Source organism: Drosophila elegans, unplaced genomic scaffold (genome assembly GCF_018152505.1).
Source record: "Drosophila elegans isolate 14027-0461.03 unplaced genomic scaffold, ASM1815250v1 contig_183, whole genome shotgun sequence".
NCBI classification, from domain to species: Eukaryota; Metazoa; Arthropoda; class Insecta; order Diptera; family Drosophilidae; genus Drosophila; species Drosophila elegans.
In genome coordinates, this window is record NW_024545550.1 from 3327661 (window position 1) to 3347677 (window position 20017).

The 20017-nt window shown below is 42.8% G+C and overlaps 9 protein-coding genes across 11 annotated transcripts in view; 4 read left to right on the plus strand and 5 right to left on the minus strand.

Moving 5' to 3' along the window:
• The window catches only part of LOC108138668, a 48544-nt gene extending 43301 nt beyond the window's left edge, over positions 1 to 5243 (minus strand). For both annotated transcript variants that reach the window (XM_017261013.2, XM_017261022.2), the window contains exon 1: positions 4045 to 5243. In XM_017261013.2, the coding sequence (XP_017116502.1) occupies positions 4045 to 4096 (52 nt within the window). In that variant the 5' untranslated portion in view covers positions 4097 to 5243. The remainder of the gene's footprint in view (positions 1 to 4044) is intronic.
• LOC108138683 lies at positions 4950 to 6286 on the minus strand. Its single transcript, XM_017261032.2, has 3 exons — positions 6000 to 6286; positions 5794 to 5929; positions 4950 to 5377 (listed from the first exon to the last, which is right to left on the minus strand). The coding sequence occupies exons 1-3, from the start codon at positions 6210 to 6212 to the stop codon at positions 5307 to 5309; spliced, it is 420 nt and encodes a 139-aa protein (XP_017116521.1). The 5' UTR covers positions 6213 to 6286; the 3' UTR covers positions 4950 to 5306.
• A 158-nt stretch (positions 6287 to 6444) lies between these two features.
• LOC108138827 (probable inactive tRNA-specific adenosine deaminase-like protein 3) lies at positions 6445 to 7637 on the plus strand. Its single transcript, XM_017261333.2, has one exon. The coding sequence runs from the start codon at positions 6500 to 6502 to the stop codon at positions 7595 to 7597; it is 1098 nt and encodes a 365-aa protein (XP_017116822.1). The 5' UTR covers positions 6445 to 6499; the 3' UTR covers positions 7598 to 7637.
• LOC108138849 (28S ribosomal protein S28, mitochondrial) lies at positions 7595 to 8398 on the minus strand. The gene is made up of 3 exons (XM_017261366.2): positions 8053 to 8398; positions 7871 to 7992; positions 7595 to 7811 (listed from the first exon to the last, which is right to left on the minus strand). The coding sequence occupies exons 1-3, from the start codon at positions 8323 to 8325 to the stop codon at positions 7628 to 7630; spliced, it is 579 nt and encodes a 192-aa protein (XP_017116855.1). The 5' UTR covers positions 8326 to 8398; the 3' UTR covers positions 7595 to 7627.
• A 34-nt stretch (positions 8399 to 8432) lies between these two features.
• Positions 8433 to 9978, plus strand: LOC108138863 (protein FAM136A). Its single transcript, XM_017261392.2, has 3 exons — positions 8433 to 8617; positions 8678 to 8842; positions 9563 to 9978. The coding sequence occupies exons 1-3, from the start codon at positions 8531 to 8533 to the stop codon at positions 9749 to 9751; spliced, it is 441 nt and encodes a 146-aa protein (XP_017116881.1). The 5' UTR covers positions 8433 to 8530; the 3' UTR covers positions 9752 to 9978.
• Positions 9979 to 10012: 34 nt separating this feature from the next.
• On the plus strand, positions 10013 to 11468 carry LOC108138855 (protein FAM136A). The gene is made up of 3 exons (XM_017261379.1): positions 10013 to 10123; positions 10185 to 10349; positions 11198 to 11468. The coding sequence occupies exons 1-3, from the start codon at positions 10037 to 10039 to the stop codon at positions 11402 to 11404; spliced, it is 459 nt and encodes a 152-aa protein (XP_017116868.1). The 5' UTR covers positions 10013 to 10036; the 3' UTR covers positions 11405 to 11468.
• On the minus strand, positions 11456 to 14286 carry LOC108138834 (cysteine dioxygenase type 1). Of its 2 annotated transcripts, none has more exons than XM_017261346.2 (3): positions 14111 to 14286; positions 11992 to 12556; positions 11456 to 11910 (listed from the first exon to the last, which is right to left on the minus strand). In XM_017261346.2, the coding sequence occupies exons 1-3, from the start codon at positions 14111 to 14113 to the stop codon at positions 11732 to 11734; spliced, it is 747 nt and encodes a 248-aa protein (XP_017116835.1). In that variant the 5' UTR covers positions 14114 to 14286; the 3' UTR covers positions 11456 to 11731. The 2 variants fall into 2 exon arrangements, with proteins under 2 accessions (XP_017116835.1, XP_017116843.1); XM_017261354.2 differs by lacking the exon at positions 14111 to 14286 and adding an exon at positions 12668 to 12808.
• A 1157-nt stretch (positions 14287 to 15443) lies between these two features.
• On the minus strand, positions 15444 to 20000 carry LOC108139084 (ubiquitin-like modifier-activating enzyme ATG7). Its single transcript, XM_017261712.2, has 9 exons — positions 19765 to 20000; positions 19185 to 19706; positions 18914 to 19126; positions 18706 to 18850; positions 18296 to 18643; positions 18074 to 18238; positions 15995 to 16288; positions 15786 to 15902; positions 15444 to 15723 (listed from the first exon to the last, which is right to left on the minus strand). The coding sequence occupies exons 1-9, from the start codon at positions 19959 to 19961 to the stop codon at positions 15670 to 15672; spliced, it is 2055 nt and encodes a 684-aa protein (XP_017117201.1). The 5' UTR covers positions 19962 to 20000; the 3' UTR covers positions 15444 to 15669.
• On the plus strand, positions 16655 to 18072 carry LOC108139099 (32 kDa beta-galactoside-binding lectin). The gene is made up of 3 exons (XM_017261716.2): positions 16655 to 16934; positions 17071 to 17658; positions 17717 to 18072. Exons 1-3 carry the CDS (start codon positions 16843 to 16845, stop codon positions 18000 to 18002), a joined length of 966 nt encoding a protein of 321 aa, XP_017117205.1. The 5' UTR covers positions 16655 to 16842; the 3' UTR covers positions 18003 to 18072.
• Positions 20001 to 20017: the final 17 nt, after the last annotated feature.

Sequence of the window (20017 nt, forward strand, 5' to 3'; positions counted from 1 at the left end):
TTTTTCCTATACATCATGACTCACGATCACCGGTGTCGTGCAATTCCTATCGAAAGATATGTATATGTATATACCCCGATACGACTATGTAGGTTCTAAGCGGCTTAAGTGCATGTCATAGGTATATATCCCACCCCCTCATCCGGCCGAGGTGGGCGTAAATTGCCAAAGCAAATGACATTTCTGCAAGGAAGTTGTAAATCTGCTGCCAAATAGAATTGTGAGCGGGATGGATATGGATGCCGAGCCGCAAAAGCGTTCATTAAATCCCAGGTCCCACTGCGGCATAAAAAAAACGAAAAATGTGCAAGGCTCTTGACAGGTAGTCAGAAATGAATACCCTTTCGCAAAATATGGTTTTTGGAGATATAACTTTATGCCACCTTCAAAAAAGAAAATTTAAACTTTAAACAAGTTCGAAGTAAGAGTCTAATAAGGACACAATAAAAATGTTTCCTTACTTTTTCTTTATACTAACTGTAAAAGAGATAGAGTCAATAAATTCAACAATGTCAGCATCCGCAGTAAATATTTTTTATAATTTATATTCTAAAAAAGTGTGTGTTAAATTAAAATAATTTCACCGATAAACACCCATTTCCACTTTCTTCTACTTCGTATTATTATTTGTAATTTCCCATACGGATTAATTTAATGTCTAACGTCGTGAGAGTAATTAAACTTGTTTCATGCATTTACATCTAAACGATAAATTTAACACTCATTTAAATATAATTTTATATGCTGTTAGCCTTTAACGTTTTTGTTTTATTTTATTACAATCATTAATTGATTAATTGAAGTATTAGCTTTTGCCAAACGACTTTCCAAATCCCATATTGGTAAGGGTATGTGACTAGACAGGCTCTCCAAACTTCATTGAGAAAAACCTTTTGGGACGTGCGTGCACAATACTCGGGTTTTACGACCTTCTGCAACGCCCACAATGAAAGCCGCTGCACTGAGAGAAATGCAATTAGAGAACCGACGAGTTCCAAGCCGTTGGGATGAGAGGGCTTCCACAGACGTCGACAGACGTCAGACAAACGCCGACTGCCAGCCCACACACAGATCACTTCAGGTATGGTCTGGTTCTGGAATATGACTTCAGCTTCAGCTTCAACTTCAACTTCAACTCCAACTTCAAAATCCCAGAGTTTGGGTGCAGGCAATTAGAGGGGCAAGACTTATAGCCCGGGTTCAGAGGTGCCAACTTGGCTATTTGCTTGCTAAATTGGGCTTCAAAATTTAAAAACGTAACTTTTGGTAGCCTAAGTTAGTTCTTAGCTACCTAAGAAGTCAAAACACAATAAACATGGTTATACAAAATAAAAATCTAATAAACTCCCACTTGCTAGCCAGCCTTTTTTAGATTTTTTTTTATTACTATTCAACTTCTATGACTTTAAACAACTTAAACGTAATGATTAAATTCTAATTCAGATCAAATAGATTGCATTTAATATTTGCTGGTAAGTTCTTTAAAATTACTATTCCAAATCATGTTTCCAAAATTTGACTTGGCTTTTTCCTATGATCGATAGTTGTCAGCACTGACTGGGTGAGGTAATGGCATAAACATCCAATTGGCCAATGAACCCGCCGATTATGAAACCGAACTATAGCCGGCGGTTAATTATGAGAACTTCGTCAATTGCCTTAATTAAGACCTTGTGCCCTGCGGCAACGGAAGTGGAGCAGTGCAAAACTGACCTCTTAACTTTTGGGAATTTCAATTGGCAGCCACATTTCTAGTTACAAAAACGTACAAGGTCCGTTGGCCTTGTCGGCTTTATCAGAGAGTCAATAAATACCTGGGGCGAAATCTTATCAACTCCTTAGCCATACTATCGATATCTATAAGTCTATATTGAATAAACAAAATATGAAAGCCAGCAGAGCCAAATAAATGTCACAAGAGAATCGAAGGCAAGGGGGGCAGAGCAAACCGCAGAGCCCAAAAAGGTTTCCTCAGATCACAATCTTTAACAATATCGAATGAACGAACAGACTCCCGTGGTGTTTGTGGTTACCAGAGGTAATTCAAAGACTTGACCTGGACCCCGCCCCCTTGGCCATGCACTTGTGTCCACAGACGAAGACGAAAATTTCATATTCCCCGTTTTGTTTGTTTGTCTGCCAGTTGAAGAGGCAAACAAACAATAAGACGAAAAGGGCAAATTGAAGAAGAGCTGGGCTGGTGACATTTGATAGTGCATGCGGTCAACTGCTGGCGATATCTTTCGGTGGGTTCTATTTATAGGTCGATGCAATCGGTACAATCGTTAATGCCCTGGACATGCAGTCCGCAGATGGAGTCACGTTTGGTGGCCCCTCTAAATGTCAGCCACTTGCACAAGTGGTTATCTTTCAGTCTTACTGCGGATTCGCCACCTAAGCTGGTGGGATCAGTCGAACAAGCCCATAAATACCCCCTTTGCCATCCGATTCCCCCAACATGATTCATTCGGCCTACTCATGAGTATATAATTGACATAACAAAGGCCACTTGCTGAATTCCCTGGGTCCGTTATCAATTTTACAAAGCGATAATTTAACCCTTAGTAATCAACATTCCGAGCTCTTTAAAGGCAGCGATTATGGTTGGTATGTGAAATTAGTTTACTTATTTATTTTAATTCACAAAAATAAATACAATTTTTACTTAAAGTCAAAAAGTTTTATGGTTCGATATAAATTATTCATCTCTGAGCACTTTTTTATATTTTTAAGTGAATATTTAAGAAATTTGTATAGAAATTGAAAGAAATTACATTTGACAATAATTTTGATTAATGGTTATAGCTTTAATGATCTAGCAAATCTTCTTACTTATTTAATAAACAATTAGACCACTTTTTTTAATTTAGGCAAAGAGTTTAGTAAATTTCTCGTGGGTAACCAGGGGTTAACTAACAGAGCGCAATTGCGATCGCTTTTGTGCTAAGGGCAGCGTTATCTAACATCCGCTGTTAGCGAGCGGGCAATAATAATAAAGAAAGTCAACAAAAGACACACACAAAAGTTATGACTAATACACTAATTGAATGAAAGCTTTTTAAGCGAGAAGGAAAACAAATGCAGCATGTGCCCGCCCCAAGCGAATCGGTGTTACGATTTAAGTGGGTCAGCAAACCGTTGGCAGCCACCACCCAAAACATAAATTGCAAGACAGATCTCAAGACAGACCTTTTCTTGGCCACACTTGTCTGGTAATGTGGGTCAAAAGCCCGAAATTATGTATTATCATTAAATTTCATTACAACCGACATTTCGAGCGCTTAAATAATGTCGAAAAGATTCGCATTCGGATTCAGTTGCGAATTCGTACTGCGCAAAGCGGAATGCAAAAACAAAGCGAACCCGTTACACCGCAATTCACGCAATGCCACCACTCAGTGGGTTGTTATTTTATTTTTCCTCCCCCCTCTTTTGTACAGTTATGGGAACGGAACGGAACGAATCCGGCGAGCCACCGAATGCAATGGCCCCCAACTCATCCCATTCCATCCACTCGAGCCAAAAGCCAAATAAAGCCAACTTGATGGTCTGTTCTTGAACGCATGTCCATATTGGGAGTTCTTCGAGAATGCGTAGAGTCCACACACATAAAAAAAATATCAGATAGTGTTTTATACAAATAATAAATACAGATAGTGGGAGTTTGCCTTAACAGCTTTGCGATCCACTAATCACTAATTTAGCATTTTCAAAACCAGAAAAATATTGATATAATATTGTAATATTTTGATTTATATCAATGATTTCTGTAACTTACTTTAAAAGAATTTTTCAATAACTATTAGTGTGAAATGCACAACAAGTTTTTGTGATATATGCAAATCGCTTTGATGTAACCTTTAAGATTGCTCTTCTAGAAATTAGCCAGCGTAGAATAAAAGTATATATCTCAAAATCTCATTAATCAAGCGACTTTATTCTGTGGAAATTATGTTGATAAATGTATTTTTCTCTGTGCACCTCCCCATCCCGTTGAGTCATGCCATTTCTGCACGCAGGAGTTCAGTGATCCCGCCCGCTTACCAAAAAAGTCCTCCCATCTCTCCGAGGTGTCCGAATCGGATTCTATGTCCATCTTGGTCTTCTCCGGCTGGACTGCCTGATTTACGAGTGCTTCTTGTTTTGGCTTGGCCTGGACTGGCCTGAACTGGGCTCTGCTCTCCTGGTTTCCTCTTAATTTAGACAACGATTGCAAGGCAACTGACACTGAAGGAGGTTGCTATTATCGGCGTATATTGCGACTGCTTTGGCTGCTGCATTAGATAAAGTATCTAAAATGGGCGAATGGTGGCCCAATGACTTCACCCGACGCGGAGCGGAGCGGAAAGGCAAAGCTCAATCAATGACCAGCCGATAAGATAAGCGAACGATTTAACTTTAGACACCGAACTGTGCGATTTCTTTTCCGTTTGTTTGTCGTGTATTTTTCGCAGGTACGACTATCTGCTTTATTCACCACCACTAGTCGCCGATATCTTATCGCGGTCTGCGAAGCTCCAGGGTAAAGCAAATATCCAGCAGGTACGGAGGCATTCTGGCCAGCGGTAACAGCTGTTGGCCAACAACGATTGCGAACGAGAATACGCGAATGTATCTCTAACTTGCGCTCAGTTCTCGGAACTTTCGTATGACTAAACCGGCTCGCGAACTTTTATCTCAGAAATTGTGGATTTTATGACTTTTATTTGGGCCTAGAATGGAAATTGTGGGCCACACACAAACGCTCGATCGCTGATTGAATTAAAATAATGGCTCTTCCACTTGTTGTTGCGAAACGAAAACAAAACGAAGACTCACTAATTGCAGATACAAGTATCTCGCGCTTCGCCGATTTTCCAATTTTCCTTATTTTTCAGTTTCTCCCGTGGAAATCACCTTCGCACCGTTCCGTTACTTCTAATTGTGGTAAATAAAAAACACACTCGTCGCACAGACACGGCTGCACATGCAGATACACTTGTGTATTTTCAGATATTATTTTCTCCAGATATATTTTGTATCTTTATTACGACGGGTAGGGGGCAGTACACAGACACACACTCACACGCTCATTCGCTGGGGCAGCTCGACTGCTCCATCGCGCGTCTCAGATCGAACTGACTTGTGTATGAGACACTCAATGTCGGAAGACCCCAGCCGCACTCACTTCGGATCCACGTTCTCTTAGGCAGCTGCTCTCTTAAGTCTGCTTTTCGGTACTACAAGTGGTCCCAAGACGTTGAGTTCCAACAGGTTCGAGTTGCGAGCCAAGATCACTTGCTTGCAACTGCAACTCCTAGCAACTCCTAGCAATCGTGCGTGCAACTGCGACAGCACCACCAAGTGGATATGATGATCCACTCGTAGTACAGTTCAACTGGGTAAGAAGTAAAATATTATATTTTATTATTATATTTTTAACAAGGTTAATTTGGCAAGTACTTGTTAATTTAATTTAAATTTTTTTTATTCTTTAATTTTGTAATTCATTTTATTTATTAAGAGCAATCTTGTCTTGAATTTAGGAGCTTATTTGATTAGAGTTTATAAAATAAATGGTTAATATAAAATATATAGCGTTCAGGTATGCCAATTTTAACAAAATAAATTAATTTATTTTATTTAATATGATATATTGATCTTTTGCTGAACTATACTATAGAAATAATTAACTTTAAAGCTTATAAATTAATATCGAAAAATCTCAAAAATCTCTTAGTAGAAATTCGGTTGGAATGTACATACATTGCCGTACGAACAAATTTCAACCGAATTATTTAAGCCACAACTTACTTATGCACAGGATAGCGCCTAGTAGGAGGTGTAGTGAGTTCTGTACGCTGAGGTAGAACATTACCACCAGGCCAATGAGAAGCGATACGGCCACCAGACCGATAAAAAAGGATATGAGCATGGCCCAGCAAATGTCCTGCGTGATTGGATGGGAATCAGGGTAAGGACTAAGAGTTTAAAAGCTCATACAGCAAACATGCACTCACCCACAAAGTGCCAAAGAGCACAAATAATTTGGCCAGGGCAAAGATGAGGCCGAAGACCATTGCCAAGATCACGAGCAGTAAGTTTGTGTTGCCCATGACGAGCTCGAACAGACCCACAGAAAAGATCGTCACGGCCAAAAGCATCCCCGTGAGGCCGATGAAGATGCAACCGATGTAGAGCGATGCAAAGCCGCAAAACAAATGCAGACACATTTTTCTCTTTTGACTAGAAATTACAAGCACATATTTCACTAGAATTTTGAACACAGTATTACATGCTGACAACAAAAACAAGTAAAGAACAATTTAATTTGTTAGTTGTTTTTTTCTTTAATCTAATTTTTACTTTGAGTAAAGAACCTACTTTCAAATTTGGCGCTTCTAGCACAATCAGCTGTTTGAGAGCTGATTTATCGATAGCAAATCTAGAGCTAACCGATAACCTTGCTTAATTATCGTTTCCAATTAGCACCCAACTGACCGAAAGAATTAAATAAATAATGGATATTGCGGTGGCTCCACCGCCAAACAAACGTGCACGGAAATCACAAACATTGGACCAGGACATCACGGGTATACGGGCCATCCTGTCCGATGAGTTCGACGAGGACATAGCGCTCATCAAGGCGCACAGTTGCCAGCTGGAGACGAAGCAGCAGTTGCAGGCGGTCATCCAGGAGCTGTCCCAGAAACTGCCCCACTTCCAGCATCTGAAGCGTGTCCGGGATCGCAGCGTGCTCATCTGTCCGAGTTCGGAGATCGGTGTATCCCAAACCCTCGAGCAGCACCTCGAACAGTTCGCCTTCTCGGAGCACGTGCTGCGTGCCCTGTGCCATGGAGTCCGGGTGGTGGATGTGCCGGAACGGATGCCCCGGCTGCGGGCGCAGTACGAGAAGACCATCCAGCACTGGCCCTGCAAGTTCCACCCGAATCACTACTCGGAATCGCTGCGCAATGGCACCAATTTCAGCGCCGGACAACGCATCTTCCACAAGCGGATGGCCCAGCTGCTGGTGAGGCTCTCGCGGGACGTGAATGCGAGTCGACCGGTGGGCATCTGTGTGGATCCACGACAACCGAGCATAGTGTCCATCGCAGGAGCCAGTGAGTCCGCCAGCCCACACGAACACTGCGGCATGCTGCTGGTGGATTTTGTGGCCCGAAGTCAAGAAGGAGGCGCCACAAAGACGGATCTCCCATTCACCGAAGATTCGGAGGCGGAGGCGGAGGAAACCACGCTGCGGGGCATACCCAAAGCCTACTACGATTACCTGAGGAAAAATGACGAGTACAAAGACCTGACATTCGGAGCAGAGAAGTCGAGGGAGAGTAAGGAAGTGGAGCACGTGCAAGGGGCAGACAATCTGGCCAAATTCGGACCCTATCTGTGCACCGGCTACGATGTCTATCTGCTGCAGGAACCCTGCCTCATGTGCTCCATGGCCCTGGTTCACAGTAGAGCCAAAAGGGTGTTCTTCCTGAGAAACTCGGAGAACGGAGCTCTGGTCTCCCGATTCCAGCTGCACTCGGTGCGGGAACTCAACCACCACTACGAGGTGTTCCAATTCACCACCAGCGAGGACGGAGACTTGACGTAACATTTAACAGACCTTGGTTTAATAAAGGATTTATAAGATATCTTCGATTTTGGGCGTTGTTCTGGCCGTCGACTGGCGGGTGGGCGTGGACAGGATTCCCAACAGCTGGCAGTCGGCCTCCAGAATGGTGATGTCCTTGGAGGAGCCCAGAAACTTGGTGGACAGCTCCAGGTCCTTGATGCGCAGCCGAACGCGTGCTCCTCGAACATAGTCACTAAGAGTAGGGATTGCTTTATTAAATTAAGAGGAAATAGGGTGTTCCATGGCACTCACCTGGCATTGCGAGCTGGACGACTGCAGACGCAGTGGAATTTCCAGCCAAAGTCAATGTAGAGATCATCGCCCACCACATGGAAGATCTTTCCACTGACCACCTTACCCTCGGCGCTGCCCAACTGCTCCCGAAATCAAGTGGTTATTACATAAACAAGGTGGAATTCATGGACTTAACTCACATCTATCATCTTGGAGTTGCGGAGCAGGGAGGCGAAGGTTTGGTTGTCCTCCTCCGGCTGAGTGGGCGTGGCAGGGGCCGTGTACTTGTCGAAGGCGCGTGCAAATCCTCCCTTGCTGCCGCCAATCTCCGCCGGATTCTCTACGGGAGTAGCTCCCTCCGCTGGTTTTTCGGTTTCCCCACTAATCAACCGCATGGCCACTGGCATTCGATGGCGGGAGCTCAAGGAAGCCATCTGGAATCCGGATCTGCTCAGTTTTTGCAGCAGCGACATGGTTTTAATTTAATATTTTTATTCACAAGGAAAAACCAAACCAATTGGAAAAACAAAGAAGAAGAGCTGTATCGATAGACCGGCTATCGATTAATCACAGCTGCGACGGCACATCACTAATTACAAAAAACACGCTGCCGGCATTTATTTTGATATTACGAAATCGGCTGTTAGAGGCGTAGGAAATTAATAAATAACCAGCAATATGATCCAGCAACAGCGTCAGAGAATCGAGGCCGCGGTGACGGAGATGATCGACGACATGGACAAGACGCACCTGCGCAAAATGCAGGTAAGTGAAGTCATCTGAAGGGAAAATCCCGGGATTGACATGCTTTTCAACCCGTTCCAGAACGAGATGCATTTGTGCGCGGCCAAGTGCTGCCAAGATGGAACCTCCAGCGTGGACAGTGTCCAGAGGTGTGTGGACCGCTGCTCCACGCCCATGACGAGGGCCCAGAACTACGTCCAACACGAACTGGGAGAGTTCCAGGGCAGACTTCAGCGTTGCGTCATGGTCAGTACCCATTTCATCAACCTGTTGATTAGGATAGTCATGACAACTATAGGGATTCTGGGAATCATTAAATGATGAGCAGATTTTCAAAACCCAATTTCTATAACTTCTCAATATTTGGTTTCTCATTCAGGCTCTTAGGACTCTTTGAAGACTTCATTATAGCAGATTAGAATTGAATGCAGATTTCTTTAATTTATGTATGCTGCAGTAGGGCAGATTTTCAGATCCAGATTTGAGTAACTCTATTTATTTGATTTCTCATGCAGATTCTTAAAATACTTCGAATTATTGTTTTCTAATTCAGTGTATACACTTATTTGCTGTTTCAATTGCTTAAAATATTCATGTTTAAATATTAATAATATGAAACTTGTAAAAGTTATTACAAATAGAAAATTATCTTATATATCAAACGTTAAGACCTATTAGCCAAGTCCTTTTCTTAAAGTCTTTTTAAATTTAATTTAGTAAGCAATACTTTTTTAGATGATTCTTAATTGGTTTTTTAGTGCTTCATTCATAGGAAGAGAAAAGTCATATATTACTTACAATAACAATTTGCTTACATGTTTTAAAGATTTTATAACTCCAGTAAAATGTTGATATGCTTCAGGTCACTTTACCCGCAAACATTACTATAAAATAAAAATCAATACCTTCCTCAAGATTATGATTAAGAACAGGAATTTAGAATTTTAAATGTATTCTCCTCCACAGCAATGCAACGACGACGTGAAGGTTAAAATGCCGCCCAATCCCAACGAGGATCAGATAGCCAAGTACACCGACCAGTTCGAGCGCTGTGCGATCCAGTGCGTGGACAAACATGTGGGCCTCATCCCCGGCATGATGAAGACCATGAAGGCAGTGCTCTCCAAGGGTCCCGAGAGCATCCCCCAAGTCTAAGTCAGCTTGCATTTACTACCCGGTTATTCATTGAACTCGTTTACCTTAAAGACGTGCGTTGTTTACATTCTCCGGAGACGTCTTACATTTTAGAATTTCAAACAAAACTTAGCTTATTAGTTGTTAAAAGTTTTAAGTACCGATCAAATGTAACGCTTAAAATCTCTGGAATCATGTCAAACTTTGCCATCACTTAAAAAAAATACACATACTTTGTACACCGAAAACTGTCAGAGCAAAATTTGGTTGTTTATTTCCAAAATTGTTCAAATTCCGAATAGTCCAATGGTGGAGCAACAGAAGAAGCGTTTGGAGAACGCCATCAGCGATATGATCGAGGACATGTACCGCACCCACTTGCGCAGGATGCAGGTGAGTATAGTCTCCTTTATGGTGGCCATGATGAACTCCAGCTAAGGATAACAATCCGAAGTCCACGATGCACCGCTGTGCCGCCCGCTGCTGCGATGATGAACGCGGCACCCTGGAGAGCGTGCAGAACTGCATCGAGAAGTGCGCCGGGCCACTGATGGATGCCCAGGACTACCTGCAGCACGAGCTGGGACAGTTTCAGAACCGACTCCAGAACTGCGTCAGGGTAGGCAGAGTGCATTTAATCCTTAGCGTTTGGGGTATAGTATTATTGATTAGATGCTGTTAAAAGCGGTACTTATCTATTAAGCGATTATGATCTTGATCAAGGACTGAGTAGCTTTCTTTGTTTCACATATTAGAATATAGTCGTGGTTTTTAAAACATGTCAGGCAGAAAGTTTATAAATATTCTATAAAACCACCAAATTTTGATTTTTATGCGCTAATGTATAAAAGCAATGCACGATCTTAATAAAATTAAAATCGTTAATTAATAATAATAATTTTGGGAAACTTTTATCAAGATTTTTAAAGCTGATACTTAAATTATAATAATAAATTATAATACTAAATTATAATAATTTTTGCAAGTGTATACAAATATAATTAATTTGGTGATCAAATTCTTGATGCACACTTTTTATAAAAGCTTGTAAAAAGGGATGTTCAAGAGTAAAACCAATTTGCTTGGTTATTATTTATGTTTTAAGGGTGTATCAAGTAATAATTGTATAAAAAATTCTAACGGCATGCATTCTTTTTTTATTTTTTTAACGATTTTATTTACAATCTGTCTATCGTAGACAATAAGCAAATTTTATAGCATGCATTCAAAAGTCTTTTTTTCTGAGTTGCCTTATGTGTCGATTTATCAAGAGGGATATAATGAAATACCTCATTTTAACTTTTTTCTTTAGTTTAGCCACTCAGACCTTTTCACTGATTTTAAAAACGATAGTCCATGACGTATACCCATTTATTTTCCGAGCAAATGACATGTATATATATGATCGATTCGCTATTCCACCTTCTGTATCCGATGAAAGTTACTAATACGGATGTCAACCCACAGGATTGCAACAGCGATGCCCGTTCCCAAATGCCCAGCAATCCGACTGACCGGGACATGTCCCGATCGCAGCACTTGTTCGAGAGCTGCACGGGCAGCTGTGTGGACAGGCACATAAACCTGATTCCGGGGCTGCTCAAGTCGATCAAGCAGACCCTGGACCGGGGTCCGCCCAAGAGATCTGGACGGGATCGCCGCCTGGACCTCTAGGATGTGCACACTCAATACGCCTGTCGAGAAGTTGTCAATGATACAATACAATGAATGATACCTATTTATTGAATATTTTTGGTACAGCTAACACTAAAGATACAACACTGGGGGAAACTGTGATCCGGGGAGGGCTTATCGGAGGAGGGCTTATCAGCGTCCACGTGGCCCTCTCTCTGTTCGGCTTCAGTTTGCTGTTTCCGGTTTGAGCTCCGATCTCCCGTTTCCCGGATCTCCTTGGGGCCCTAGCTCATTAAACATCTAGTAATAAAGATTCTTAGCAATATGCAACAATACGAGTGACTGTATTTGGGGATCTGGCCGGAACTACTGCTCGTTCTGCTTCGTCCTTACGCCGTACTTGCTCCAGAAGGTGACCTTGGCGGTGGTCTTCTTCAGGCTGTCCTGGAACACGGAGCATGTGTCGAAGGGCGGACAGTAGAGGTGCAGGGAGACGGAGGTGTCCGAGTGGCTGGGATTCTCCACGCGATGCAGTCCCAGGTTGTCTGTGAAAAATTCCAAAAAAACACACACATCCAGTAAGTACATAAAAGTACCATATTTTGCAAGTTCCAAAATATTCTTACCATTTATGTAGGCCACATCGTTGACGGCGATCGGTGTCTCACCGATCTCCACCAGCTCTCGACTGTCGATCTCGCCATCGGGATGATGGGAGTGCCGGGCGGCAGTGTCCCTGCCGGATCGGTTGGGGTACTCATAGCGCTTCTCGCGCAGATCCCCCTTCAGCATCTTCATGAAGCAATGGGAATCGGCATGGTCGTGCACCGAGGAGCCGTGTCCCTCGCCCCAGCAGAGGATCAGCAGATTGAACTTGCCATTGCCGGCATCCACCAGATTCCGGGTGTAGCTGTAACGATCGAACTTGGCGTACTTGCGCCACTCCCGTGGATTGGACTTGTAGGTGAGCATCAGGTGGTTAACCATCTCGATGTTGACGTAGTTGGACTCAAACTCCCGATGCAGGGCGGCCACCAAATCCGTCAGGGTGTCCACCGCGGGTCCGTACTTCAGCGGCTTCTCCAGGGCCTGATAATAGCTGGTGGCCTGGCGCAGGTACTTCTCCTGGTCCACCTGCTCTATCTCGGAATCGATCTTGGACAGGGCCATTTTGGGCTTGCTCTGATTGACCTATGGATTCGAATTAAAATAGTGGTTCATCAGTTAAAGCTGAAGTGCGCCGAAAAGTACCCATATATAGTGTCTATAGAGTTCAATTCTCAATTGATTTAGATGAATTACGTTGTAAAGTCGATGATCGCTGGTGATAGGTAGCTATATGTATATATATTTATATATGTATATTCCGATTGGATGCTGTTTGAGTAGATTGAATTGCTTCCAGTAATCGCACACGCTCCACCTCGGATTGCAAAAATTCAACTGAACGGACACCCCGATTTCTGGACATGATGCTCTCCTCCTCCGGCTATATAATCATAATCTACTCGGATCGGATCGGATCGAATCGGATCGGATCGGACGTAAGTCGAAGGCGCAAATCCGAAGCAATAACAAAAAAGAAGAAGTCGTCGCCGATTATCGCCCAAGCCTCCTTATCAATAGTCGATTTTGCCCATACCCTGTTCTATATAATATACGTACGTATGCCTCCATACAGATGGATCGAATGTTGCCAGGAGGGCTCAACAGATGAACAGATGCGCCTCAAAATCTGGACAAGAGGTTAATGGCGCTCTATTGGCATCTCTTGGCGAATAAAAAACAAATTTCTAATATATATTTGTCGAACAAATATTGGGCGATAAGGGGGCATGGTCACTGATAGCTGATTAAACCTGCCTGCTGACGCATTCAAAAAAATCCGAGCGGTGCTATTTTTCTTGAAGATCTACGGGTTCTACCATCAAAACTTTGATATTTATTATCGACCAGGGATTAACCCTGAAATGCTAATTTCATTTACGAAAACGCAGGTAATTTTTCTGGGCAAAAATTGAGTTTTGTTTGCAATAAATTATTGAAACATATTGCCTACTTTCAGGTTGGTTACACATTTATTTTAATTGCCTGCCATTGCTCATTTGTAAAGATCACTTAAGTGATGTGACAACGCATTTGAGGTCTCTTTGTGATTCAGGAAGTTCAAAGTGACTAACACACTGACCTTACTTTCTCCATTCAAAAAAAAAAAACAACTGAGTAAACAAAGGATATTTCATTGTTCCCTTGAAGTTGTTATATTGAAGAACCCCCAAAATAGTATTATGTAACTAGAAGTAAATTGTCTGCTAAAGAAAACACTTTCCATCTTGGCTGCAATGTCAGCAGTGAACTTGGTCTAAAAGTAATTACATTTTTACGATTCCCAGCTGTGTTACTAAATATTTTCCCCCAACTGCCACATTAAGGTACATATGTATTTCGGTTTGGTATTTGAAAAATGTTTTGCAATGGCCAAAAAGCATTAAACTGCCAGCTTGGCAGCCAACTTTCGCAACAGGTTAAGGCCAATAGCAAAGTCAGAGCAAAAACCCAAAAGCTACGAACTGCCATTTGCGTCAAGTCAATATTAAGCGAACAAACGAAAACAATTTGGAAAATTGGTGGAAAGTCGGAGGTAATTTTCAAGGCAGTTCAATAAACTAAAGATTGCAGCGAAATTTTCAAAATATTTAAGAAAAGAAAGGTGGTTTGTTGGGACTCTAAGGACAAAGGACTTACCATTTTGTTTAATTTTTTGAAGTCTTAACTTAGCTAAGGAAACTGAATAATTTTGGCTTAATTTTGAAATTCACTTTTAATAAAAAAAACTTTTATTTTCAGGACTTGGACTTGCACTTTTTACGAATTTTCACTGGTTAGTTGCCACTTGGATGCGCGTCGATGGGTTTGTGTGCCTGTTTTGGGTATCTTTCACCAATTTATGGAGATCTTGGCCAGCAAAGCCCCAGTTTCCACTCAAAACGCAATACGAGTCACAAAAACGACGCCGGCAGAATAACGACGCAGCTCGAATGGCATTTTGAGCGCTTTTGGTCGCCGCGAGCCAAACTCAAACCCAAAGCGGTTTCACTCGGCCCAACCTGGGCTTGTTGTTGTTTGATCAGTTGGCCTGGCCCGAAATTTATGCTACCATGTCGACAAGAGGTTGAGCGGCCAGATATTTCAATACATTTCTCCCCCCGGTCCAACTATTAATTATGGAGTCGTGCCGTTTTTTCTTTGTTTTCTCAACCGATCTTCTTGGTTATTTGCTTTTTTGGCTAAAAGAAATGGCCGAGAGCCTTTTGTCATAGCCACTCGATGGAATTCTCTAGCCGAATTCCAGCCTGGGGTCAAATGATGAAAGGTTTTATAAAGACCTATAACAATTGTGTGTCAAGTACGGGTTGTCAATATTTGCTTAGCTCAAAACACTTGGCTCGACAATATTTTTAAAAACATTTGAGTGGAAACCACATTCAGTTTTTGTCATTAAAAACAAAATTTTAAATGCATAATTTTATTGAAAAGTTTTTCAAAATATTTTCTAGATTAAAATGGTTTTTTAATTGTGTTTGTTTTTTGTATATTTGAAATTTATATTGTAAGTGTATCTCAAAGATAGTGAGATATTTTTACCCCATTTACCACCGCCTCATTAACATTTGCGATTAGTTCGTGGCTTTCTAACCAGGTTTATTCAACTTTGAACTATTCTTTTCGCACACCTGGCCCACTATTTGTAAATCATTTGCATATTTCCAAAACAATTCAGAACGAACATTCATCTTTGTTTTCGTATTTTCGCCTTAAAAATGCAGCTAATAACAAAATCATTGACCGTTGGCGAATCGAAAACAATATTTTTATATTTTTCAATCATAAATGTGGGATTCCTCAAATCAGAACAATATTTGCGCGTTTGAATTAATGTTCTTATCAGCAGGAACACGTTTTGTACAAACAACAGAGGCCAAAGGCGACGACTTGTAATTTAACGGAAATAAATATGTGTGTTCCAATATTAAATTACTGCTTGATTCACTTGAGCTTTTGGTAGACAAACTGAATCTAAAGTGTGCATTTTATGTGCACATTTCTTCCATTACTTTTAATTATTATTGGTATACAATTTTCTTAATAACTATATAATATACATAAAAACATCGATACACTTACATTTTTTTTTTTGGCTTAGGCATTAAACTCTAAATGCTCACATACTAAATTCAGCTGAAAATATAAACTTGAAGCCTCGATAAGGTTAATCTCACTTCACTTCAAATGTAAAATGCAAGTTAATCTTCATCCTCCTCGGACATATCGAATTCGTCATCATCAAAATCGATTATCTGGACAAAATATATAAAACTTATAAATAGTAACATGATAATTAAATAACAATGCCACAAACCTCGCTGTTTAAACGCTTGAACTCGGAGATTCCAGTCAAATCCTCCAGATATTTTGCAGTTTCGAAAGTTTTCAAGAGGAAGGCATGTCCTTCGTTTTTATAAGCCTTCAAAACGGCCTGTAAGAAAATATTTATATTTTGTTTATATTAAACTTAATCTTAGATTTTTAAATTCGTATAAAGAAAGTCAGGGTTTTTTAATTTCTTACCACTGAGCAGGCGATGCACTGAGCAAACTTTTGGGTAGCGGGCAGAATATTCTCATAGTTGCATAGCATTCCACGGATGGAGTGGGGCAGAATGCCCAGTAGACCCTCCGGCACCTTGCCTGCAGCCTCCTCCGATTTGCCACGCCCACTCTGGGCGTAGTAGGCGGGTGCCAGTTCCTTTTGAGGATGCTGGAGTAAGGCCACCAGCAACTCCACCGCATAACTAGCTGCAATATTGGATACTCCGGGTCGGGTCACAGTGCACTGCTGATCCAATGTGCGATCTTTGAGAGACTGTAAGGAATGGAAACCAAAAATTATAATTTCCAAAAATATATTAATTGCCAATCCAAAATGTTTTATATGTTTGTAGTTATTTTTAAAATTTAAATAAACAATTTACAATTGTTTGTGGTCATACATGACTTAAACATGCATTTATCCATATAGGGTTAAAACCGGATCGATCTTAAGATATATCAGCATTTGTTCAGTGTGATCTCGTAGAGCTTTGGCGCCGGTGCAGTGGAGGTCCAAAAGCTTGCGAAAGCTTTACAGTGTCAACAAACACATGCTCCGAGCAGGCAGAGATGACGCCGCCGGACGAGAACAAAACAAACAGTTTGGCCAATACACCTTACTTAAAGTATAGCAACTTTCGCGGTTCCATCGGTTACTTGAGTAACCCGCCTCTCCGCCCACTGCTGATTAGATAAGGCTCCGGAGAGCCGGAGAACTCCGGACTCTCCCACGGCCCTAAAAAATACACTTTGTGTTCGTTCAGTGCAAAGGCGATAGCTAGTTCGATTGGTAATTGCTGGCGAAAACAGAAAGGAATTGGTTGGAAAATGTTGACCGAGTTCGCTGGCAATCTTTCGCATCCGCTGGAGTTCGGACATGTTCTAGAGATCGTGGCCAAGACCATCGATGGAGCATCCAGGTGAGAGGTGTTCAAGATTCTGATTCTGATTCTGTTACCTGCGCCTACACCCGGTTTTTCACTAATCACTTGTCAAACTAGGCTCCTTATCAGTTCGTGACTAATGTCTCGATTATGATTGCTTCATTTTGGGCAGGTTCCACATCAACCTCTGCACGGCAAAGTGCACGGTGGATCCGAACGCGGACATTGGGCTACGCTTCTCGTGCTATTTCCGCAACGATGTGATCGTAAGGAACACCCGGGTGATGGGCGCCTGGGGCGAGGAGGAGACCCATGTCCCGGACCCCAACACTCTGCCCAATCCCATCGTCAGTGGCGAGTTTTTCCTGGTGTACATCTTGTGCTTAGAGGATAGCTTCGCCATCTCCATAAACAGCCGGGAATACTGCAGGTTCCGCTACCGGATGCCGTTGGGAGCGCTTCGTGCAGTGGAGATTCGTGACCAGATCCAGGTGATCAAGCAGGTTGATCACCGCACTGTGTTTCCCAATCCCTGGCCTGCCATCCACGCCTCGGACTATTTTAAGGCGTTTAGCAACGACCAGCCCATTTTGTTTAGTCCTGGCCATGTGATCGTCCTTACAGCTCGCTGCTTCGAAAACAAGAAGGGCCAGTTCATCCTCAAGTTCATGGACTCGGACACCAAGCGCGAGGAGCTCCATTTCAGTGTGCGCTTCGACGAGAAGGCGGTAGTGCGCAATTCCATGAACAAGAACTTTGAGTAAGCTGGCCTTATAATCTGGCAATACTGAGTGGTATAACTGACTGTTCTTTTGCAGTTTCGGAAACGAGGAACGCCACGGCGGTTTTCCATTCGTCTTCAATCAGCAGTTTAAATTGGCGCTCGCCTTTACGGATCGGGAAGTCCTCACCGCCGTGGATGGTTACAACTTCTTCAGCTACGCCTGGCGCACATCGAATGCCATGATGAATCTAGTGGGTTTCAAGGTGACCACCATAAATGGCCTGGTGGTGCAGATAACCGGTGTGGATCACCTGCAGACGGGAGACCCCACTTGCGCTGGCTTCGAGAAGTATTCCCGCCATGATTACGAGTGTGTCTAGTAACCATTTAACCAAACTAACTAAGTCTGAAAATACTTGTGCTATCTTAAACATTAAAAGCTTAAACTCACGTTTCCCGGTGCCGTGACATCGTTGCAGAAGTAGCAACCCAATTGATCACCCCTAATGCACTTGAGTCCCTCAATCTCTTGTCCAATGTCGCCGGCCTCCTCGCGAGTGGTGCCATGTCGCATCACTAGGTAGCTATCAAAGCCAAGGGCTGCATTGATCACAATCTTGGAAGAGTAAAGATTAGTTTCATTTCCTGAAATGGTTGTTTTTCGAGTACCCACCTTTTGGTTAGCCGCTCCAAGCAGCGTGGGCAGCCAACGACTCTCTCGTGAATCCGTAAGCAGAAAGATTGCATCGTGATCCCGAACCTGCTGCTCTATCACCTGCAAATGCTCCTTCGTCTGGGCAAGCAGGGATTCCCCAATTGTGTGTCCAGGCATGGGAATCTCCAGAACATGTCCTGCCGTTTCCGCAGAAGGGTTGATCTCCCGCAGTCTCTGCGCTGCTGTGGTGGCCTTCATCCGATTGCCCGCCACGGCATCCGCATGGGTGTATAGATTCTGGCGCACTGGATTAGAAAATCCTACCTTGCCGTTGTCCAGCAGGGTAATGTGCTTAAAGCCCCAGGACTGTTAATTAAAAAGAAAAAGGATTTAAACATGCTCTGCGGAATACATTTAACTAAACCTACCAACAGATTCCTTGCCACAGCACAGCCTAAAGTACCAGCTCCAAAAAGTAAACATTTGGTTTGGGAAATGACTTCCAAATTGAGATCGGGAACCAAGCGCCATTTCATTAGTTTCAAATTGAGGTTCACGGAGTTCTCAGCCAGTCTGCGTGGAGTAATTAATATATTATAAAAATGATATCACTTGGATCTTAAGCTATTTTCTTACTTGGCTGGATCCATGCTGTCCCTCATGCAGACCATTCTTGGGCACATTTTGCCATTTTTATTCAGCTCCCATCCCACAAATTTCACCTCCCCGGTTTGGCTTAAATCGCAAGCTTCAGTTTGGATCACCTGCCAGATAAGGCTTTCATCCACCTGCATTTGTTGACTATATCGCAGGCCCAGAAACTTGAGTGTTTTGCCAACGAATGAGGGGCTGTAATGGGTAGTAAATAGTGGTTATAAAAGCTACAAGTGTTAAGAATACTACCCACCATTGCTGGAGCAGAAAGGCAGCATAGTTCCGCATCAGCCAAGCTGGATGCTCATATTCGCTAGGATCGGCAAAGCCAAAATAGTAATGTTCTACTTCGTTTTCATCCAGAGAACTTAATTTCCGGACTTCAAAGACATCCTGCTCGTTATTAGCATATAGAATGAAGAAGTTTGACGACTCAGCGGGCAGGGATTTCAAGGCCTCTATGTAGCTAATACTATTGGGTAGGTCCCGGAGCTTTTGGACCGCGCCCAGTAGCTTCAAGGTGGGCGTTAGTGGGCAGGGAAAGGCGAACCAATAGTAGTAGCTGTGGCACTTCAAATCGGCGAAGGAGAGAACAAAGAAGCGGGTCAACAGACTGGGATCCCTCATCACGGCACCACTGCACATATCAGCCAGCAGTTCCTTGCCCTCATCGGCAAGCAGTTGCAATTTGTCCAGGGCCTTGAACTCTTCGATTGTGTTCTTATTGTAGATGGTGCCGATGGCGGAATGGCTGAATTTCGGTGGCTGTGCTGTCCTGAAATGCGGGTGCATTAGCGTTAGTGGTTCAATCGCCTCCACCCATCCCAACTTACCTGTTGTAGGCTGTGTAGTCCACTTCCAGGAGACATCCACTGGCATTGCGGTTTGTATAGTGGCCACTAATGGAACGCTTGGAGTCGGACAGGCGATCCAAGTCAAGCTTAATCTCCGCCAGCTTGTGCCAAAAGGTGGGCGACACAAAGGATTCCCATGGTGCGAATTGCAAAATCATCTCCTTATTCACACTCATGTTTTGCGGGGGCGTTGTTTACGTTTGGGCAGCAAATAATAAACAAAGCTCTCGAT